Raw genomic sequence first — 7,930 nt, 5'->3', positions numbered from 1 at the left:
AATTTCATTCATTTGGTATATTTTTTTTATTTCTTTTTCATTTTTCTTGATAACCAAATATGGAAAAATGGAATCCTTCCTAAATTTCTTTCCTTTTCTTAATATTTTTCAAGTTCTAAATAGACCAATAATCAATAAAGATATTAATCTTAGTAATTAAAATACAGAACAAATTTAAAACAACTAAAATAATTATGTTGCAAATCAAATTAAATAATCAATAGTAACTTTTTATTTTTATTTTTTTTAAATAGTGAAACAGAAAAGTACATGGGCCTAATTATACATGCATGGATATCAGCATTTTGCATAATTATCTCCATGAATTTTTTGTTTATCATCATCAACAATCCTTAACACATAATTAATTACGTTCTTAATTAACATCGATCAGTCTCTAATTAGCAAAGGAAAAGAAAAAAAAAATAATAAACAAATAAAAGAAATGAGTAGCTAGCTACGTAGTAGGTAGCTAGCGAGAGGGTGCATGCATGCTAGTTAGTAGTTAGTGGTTATTAGTTAGTTGACCACATTGCATTTTTTTCTAATCTCTCCTTCAGTTCCGGTGAGCACTTGGATTCGACCCATCTTGATTATGGATCCGGCGAATTGGCGGTAGAAGCTGCCGGGAACGAGCATGTCGTTGACGACGGCGGCGGCTTGGTTGTCGGTCATGAGGGCGGCGTCGGTCTGGAACAGCCCCCTGTTCTTGACCAAGTTGACGAAATAGCCGGCGTCGAAGAAGTGGGGGCTCTCGTCCATGCTCACCGCCGTCGTGTTCGCCGATCGCCGCGGGCACCTCCTCTTCAGGAAAGCGGCGTAGGTTGGGTTCAGAGAAGGGTCGGCGTCGCCTTTCCCGGTGAAGTTGTAAAGCCGGTGGTTGAAGAATTTGCAATGGCCGAAACCCAGAGTATGCGCCCCTGCATGTACGCCCATGTCAAAAATGATATGCAGTAATCTTTAATTAGTAATTTAGTAGTGGATTAATTAATTAATTAATTAAAACTTGGAAAATTTATATGCAATAATCTTTAATTAAGAAGCAATTAATTAATTATTGTATAATCTTATAATACGCAAATATTTCTTGTTTAATTTCCTTTGAATTATTTTTTCCATCAATAATTCACAAAAATACTAATTAACAATGTAAAGGAGAAAAGAAAGAAAATTTTCTTTTCATGCTTGTTGAGTAGTAAATTTACCTGTTAGAACAACAAGATCTCTAAGGGCGAGGCCTTTGCTTGTGAAACCTTGTAGAGCAGTGGAAAAGTTAGATGTTGGTGGAATGATATTAGTCTCAGCCTCAGAGGCTCGTGAAATGTGACCATCTCTTCTTCCCGTTTGCACAGCCCACAAATGTTTCCCAAACTGCATTAATTAATCATTTCTTTCAATTATTCAATTATCAGATGGCCTAGTTTGGCTCTTATGATTTCTCAAAAGAATTTTTTGAGAAAGAATTTATTGATTTTGTTTTTAAAATACTTGACCCACCTGTAAAAAATGAGCTTTTGGAAAGAAAAAATTGATAGATTTTGAATGTTTGTAAAAAAGTTGTAGAGCATTGAAACGATTTTAAAATAACTAAAATAGATATGTATTAATGAATTATATATAGTTAATTACTTGGAAAGAAACAGCATCTCTGGCAGCAAGAGCGACGATGTCGGCACAAGAAACTACGCCGGGACAAGTTTGCTCGAGTTGGGTCTTGATATCTTCGATAACTTTGTATCCGGTGAGAGACTGGTTTGGGGATGCACGCTTTTCGGCTTTGCTGTTTGGCGTAGAGTCTAGTAATATGGAAGCATCGCAACCCTAGCTAGCACACCAACCCACCAACCAAACGTCGCCCTCGGTTAGATGAGCAGCTAACTAGAAACAACTTAACAAAGCAATCATATGGAAAATAATTAAGAACACGTAGTGCAATATACTTATATTATATGGTATTATTAATTACCCTAACGAAGCAATCATGGAAATGCATTCTGAGGAACTTGGCAGAGAGATGAGGATTATTGGAGACGCTCTTCCAGATGGAGTTCTGAACAATGGATTCGGCATGAGGGCAGGAGTTCCTGTAAAACCCATGGCGCAGAGCATCTCCATCCCCATGCCCACCTCTGATAATTAACATCACCATCACTATTATAACATTCTTATTATTCATGAAACAGCTTCCCTTCATCATCATCATCACGTTCATGGATCTTCTCTCTCTCTCTCTCTCTCTCTCTCTCTCTCTCTCTCTCTCTCTCTCTCTCTCTGTAGATGTGGAGTGTGGAGGCAGAGTTAATTGGGGGGGATATAATAATTAAGGGGGTGAGTCGGCAATCTTTTTGCCAGCCTATACTTGTGGAGGAAAAACTATTGATCCCAACCAAAAAATACTCGTATAAAATCTTTCAATTCCCTTCGCCACCAGCTAATTCCTGGGCTGTTGTTTCGCTCGGGGCCTTGTAATTATTTCACCTCTAAATTTCCTCTCCTACCTTCATTCTAGCTATCCCCTCCCCATCCATCCATCTATTTATCTGTTTGTAGTTAAGATGTACGTGTACCAGTATACCCCTAACTTACAAGTTAATTTCATTGAATATATAATAAGGAATGCAATAATTTTTTTTTTTAAAATTGCGGGCAACAAGGATTATCTACTTGAAGTTCATTATAGATAGGGAGTTTCACAAAGAGGACGAGCGAGTTCAAAGGACCCTAATGTTAGGGCAATAGTTTGACTATATTATTATATGAGGACATTTTGAGGTTTTCACATGGAAGTTATATATATATATGAAAGGTTAAAATCATATGACAGTTTTCATTTTATGCCATGGTGAAAATTGGATAAGGGTTCCATGGACATAAACAAATTGTTTTTTTTTGTTTTTTATTTGAAAATTATAATTATAGATCAAATGGATATGTATAGCATCAGCTAAGCAGACAATTAGAAAGCCTAAAATGGTTGAGAATAAGTACAACTCAAAACATCAAAACCTGGGCATCCCCAGGGGAAAAAGCCAAGATGACAAAACAATCAAACAAATTCAGAAAACCAAAGGGAACACTCCCCCCAAAAGCAATCAACAAGTCAAACAAGGTTAGAATAACTACTACTCAAACATCAAAACTCATACAACCAGATAGGGAAATTTATCGTAAACGACTTTGTAAATGTGGGATTGGACAGAATGGATGAAGGTCTTTAGAAGGGTAGCAACTCCCTCAAACTTCCTCTTGTTCCTAGCGTGCCAAAGACTGTAAATCATAATGGCAAGACATATCTTCTTAGCAACAACCTGAACTCCTGTACCCCTGGCCTCTTTACGCATCCACTTGAGAGCAGATTTAATTGTAGTCATGGCTCTTGAAATGTCCATCCAACCCCTAATGAAACTCCACACACGGGAGGAAAACCTGCATTTGAAAAATAGATGGTCAATGGTTTCATTTTCTGAGTTGCAAAAAACACAAGATTGGTCCACACCATCCACCTAGAATCTATCACAAGTCAGCAGCTTCCCTTTTGCACCAAGCTACAATATAAAGGAATGCTTCGAAAGGCAACACTTCTTCCATATTGTAGCATGCCAAGGGACTTTGTTACCCCTATTTCTCCAGAAGTGATATGCTTTAGAGCAGTTAAACTGCTCATCGTCAACCCATTGTCTCACCTACTTCTCAGCCCCATCTGAATTTCCACACTGCTGCATAATCTCATTTTTTTATCTCATTTATTCTCTTGGAGAGGGGTGAACACATAAATTTGTCGTGTTCTTCTTATTCTCTTTTGATTTCTCTTTTTTTGTTGATCTGTATGTGCATAATGTTAGGGCGGGATTTCATAAAATTTCACTGGAACCCATTCAACAAAATGGAATTTGGATGAGTATAGTATGTACAAGTTGAAGGGGCCTGCTGCGGAATAGCCCTAAGATCTAACTGTAGTGCATACGGATAACAAAAAAAAAAAAACCAATCTTGCATACCTGGGTTAAACAAAAATTCGATCTTTTAAACCCGGATCACAATAAAAATTCAATCTTGCAAATCCAAAATACGTGATCAGGATCATACTTATAAGATCTCTATGGTTTAATCTCAAATCTCCAAGCACAAAGAAGAGCACCCTAATCTGCAAGCACGAAGAGGAACTCCCAGATTTGCAAGTTCGAAGAAGAACTCTTGATGATGACCAGGGATCTTATACTGTATTCCTCGAACACGCCATAATCCTTAGAGAGTGGGCTCGTCAGTGGTGGCTAGGGTTTGCTTCTCATGAAGATGTTTGCTTCTATGTGTGCGTTTTCATCTAACTCTCCCCGTTGAATGGAGCGCGTGCATATAGGCTACAATAGGTACCTCTGAGCAAATATAACTAGAGCTTCCAAAGTAATTAAGAATTCCTAATCTGACCCTGATTAATACTTAATTACATTAATTACAATTCATACCACTAAAGAATTATAACTGTACTCCCTGTCATATTCGAAATTAAAATTTCGAGCTCCTATTATAAGTGCTTATTTATCTCCCCACGTAAAGATTATAGATACTCGTCAATTAAATTAAATTACTGTCAATTTAATTAATTGACATATTAATTCTTTAAGACCTTCCACTTAACTTATTTGATGTTTTAGATTCAAAATCCACCTGCAGGTTTTGACACAATCAAAACTTATAAGCTTCTTCAAGGGGGTATCATCAATCCCGTTACCAGGATGTGGATTCCATCAATAATTAATATTCACCATACACATAATGTCATTACTCAACTCACTGAGTTTATTGTTCCATAAAGAATTTCACTCTTCTATGAATCAAAGTAATAAATACTACGTGCACGTGTCCAATAATCATATCAGGATTAATAGCATAAGCACTCATAATAATCATGAGGTATTAATTGTTTTATATAGTCAGTATAAAAACAATTACTCCAAGATGGTCCTATTCAATACACACAAAGTGTACTAGAACATGCAAGGAGTTGGAACTATACCATTCCCCATAGTCAAGATAGATCTATTAAAACCTTGTGCTACAGTTCTACTAATGGCGTGTCCAATTCCATTTAAGAATGTGAACAATAAACTTATATTCTATAAGAACTGATAATCTAATCTTTTGTGTGTAAGTCGTACTTTACACACTATATCACCTACTATATAGAATAAAAGACACACATGCATAATCATCAAATAGATAATCTCAGGCAAACATTGCTCACCAAGATTCTCATTAAAATGGAATAACTTAAGTTATTAATAAATAATAAAACTGATTACATAAAGCATGTCTTTCAGTATAAATTTCTAACACTTGTTGCCAACAAAATTAGTAGGACCAAGATCTAGTAGATCAACAAAGAAGAAGAAAAAGAAAAAGAAAAAGGCTTATCAATTGGGAGAATCTTGGGCATATCATGGGCGACTACTCCGATACGTAAGTGAGACAACAAAAAAGAAATTATGATTATAAAATGATAACAATATGTAACAGTAAGCAAGTCTGTCTCACCTCATTTTGGGCTCTCCTTCATTATAAACAAGTTTTTGAGGATAAATGTCATATATGTTTAATTCTAGTAGGATTAAAAGCTTGGTGGGGGTTGGGAGGGGTGGGAGTGTTGTACCCCAATTGCTATTCTTTAGGTTATACTCACCTCTTTTAATATAGGGCAACCCTAGGTGATATGAATGCTTTTTGTGACACTTATTAGATCATGTCATATTCTATTTTATTCTCATAAATTGCCTCCCACTTCTAAGCCTCAAAGTTTGGCTTAGGGAATTTCCCTTTCCTTGGATCTATTTGTTGCTGAGCTAGAAATCAAGGCATTGTATTTAGAAAAAGCTTAGCCCTCTTGTTTGAATAGGAGCTTAGATTTTTAATCCAAGCCAAGGCCCAACCCATAAGCCCAAATTGAAACTTGTTTGGTTCATAAATCTGACCCAAAGGTCAGTCTCCAAATCTAGTAGATCTCAACAACTCAATTTGGGTTGGAGCTTGGATATCAAATTTGAGCTAGAGCTTGATTGACTATAAAATTTGGCCTAACTTGGTGTTCAAATCTAAATAGATCTCAGCTATTAATCCAAGATGAAGCTCAGTCCATGATTTTGAGTCAAAGTTTGGTCTCCAAAATTGAACAAAGCTTGTATTAAATTCAAGCCATATGTTAAGCTTGGTTGATAAATCCGAGCTTGAGCCAGGTCACCAAATTTTAGCATCTAGAGAGCTTTGTTGTTCAATACAAGTAGAACTCATCCATAAATTCAATCCGGAGCTTGGTCATTGAATCTAACCTAAGTCATCTAACCTGAGTAGATCAAGCTTGATTGAATATTTGACTTCCCTTCATTTCCATCGTTTGAACTATAATCACCTGGACAAATTCTTCTTCTATAATCAAATTGGGTGAAAATTGAGATGAGTATCTTAATTATGATGGGTATAATAAGGAGGGGCATTTGGGTTGGATGATGAAACAATTCGCCATTGCTATCAATTAGTGAAGCCCACATCTTTGCTTTTGCTTTCATACTTGTCCTTTCTTTTCCCGATATATATCCTTTTGTTTTCCTTAGTTAAGTCAAAAGATCTAGCCCATGTTTTACATATACTTACATTAATTTTTATTTATTAATTTTGTCCTAAAATTGCATAAAGAGTGATTGATTTGATTCAGAAAAGTAAATTCTAAATATTGAAATACCGTAACAAGAAGTTATCACAATAAAGTAAATATTCAACAAATATGAAGATTTTACTTTCACATATTTTTCAATGCATTGAACATAATCATTGGGATTATTTGATACCATTTCTATTTTCTTTTTTTTTAATTGCTACTATATGCTGAAGAATCCATAGATGATAGAATATTTGTTAAGTGATGCAACTTTCCCACAATTATGGGAAAAATTTAAAGTTGATCTTCGTGCCTAATGGTCTTGATAATTGAAGAGAGGAAAGAGATAGAGCAGTACACGAAAAGAAACTGTGAAGGAGATCGATGATCCTAGCTCCTTCTATCATTCCAGTGTCAACCATCCAATCAGTGACTCAATTTTAGTTAAAAATTTGAGATAAAATGGTGGTACGAAATTAAAATATAATTAAAATAAAATATCCAAAAATTGTAATCATATTTTAAATTTTTTACTTGATTGAAATGTGAAAATAAACATGCATTTGCCTTAATTTAAAATTTTTCTTTCAATTTTAAAAATATAAATCATATAGCTTACTAGTTTTAAATTTTTAGTTTTTTTTTTTTTTTTTGAGTTTGATATACTCCAAATATGACCACAAAACTAGCCTACCATAAATCAAGAGAAGACTAAGATTGCATTGATGAGGACAATCACCATCTAAGTCAATTGCTCTAACAGAGCAATTGATGCCAGCACTATATATAATGACTATGAAGAATGGAGTGATTCATGCAAAATGCCATAAACACACTCATAAATGACGTATCACTTGGGGTCAAATTTCGCTTGTATAAAAGGGGGGACGCCATGAAGAGGTAAACCATCTCATTCCAACCTATTATTTACTGTTGCATAAAACCTCTCAAATAAATTCCTTACTTAAGCATCAGAGTGATCCCCCAGAGTACACCCCAGGTCCTCCAAACCGTTCATATTTTCTTTCTTTTCAGGTGGTCGTGATTGGAGAACATCTTAAAGGTCATTCAACTTTTTGTGGGAACATTTCTGAGAGGTTTACCTTTTGTTTCTGATCTTTGATCTTTGCATCATGATCACGTCCAACAATTTGAAGTCAAAGCCTATTGTGGGTGATCAATCAACCCAGTCCATTCACTCTACATCCGGTGACCATTCCAGTGTGACGAGGGGAGAATTCCTTGCCATCCAGAGGAGAATGGAAGACATGACAACTTCCTAAA

The 7,930-nt window shown here is 35.5% G+C and overlaps 1 protein-coding gene across 1 annotated transcript; it reads right to left on the bottom strand.

The window, feature by feature from the left end:
• Positions 1-283: 283 nt before the first annotated feature.
• Positions 284-2,280, bottom strand: LOC131151517 (peroxidase 3-like). Its single transcript, XM_058102758.1, has 4 exons — positions 1,967-2,280; positions 1,630-1,821; positions 1,206-1,371; positions 284-920 (listed from the first exon to the last, which is right to left on the bottom strand). Exons 1-4 carry the CDS (start codon positions 2,210-2,212, stop codon positions 520-522), a joined length of 1,005 nt encoding a protein of 334 aa, XP_057958741.1. The 5' UTR covers positions 2,213-2,280; the 3' UTR covers positions 284-519.
• Positions 2,281-7,930: the final 5,650 nt, after the last annotated feature.

This window comes from Malania oleifera, chromosome 3 (assembly GCF_029873635.1).
Source record: "Malania oleifera isolate guangnan ecotype guangnan chromosome 3, ASM2987363v1, whole genome shotgun sequence".
NCBI classification, from domain to species: Eukaryota; Viridiplantae; Streptophyta; class Magnoliopsida; order Santalales; family Ximeniaceae; genus Malania; species Malania oleifera.
Note: the sequence above shows the minus strand (reverse complement) of the source record. Positions and strands in the feature narration are given on the sequence as shown.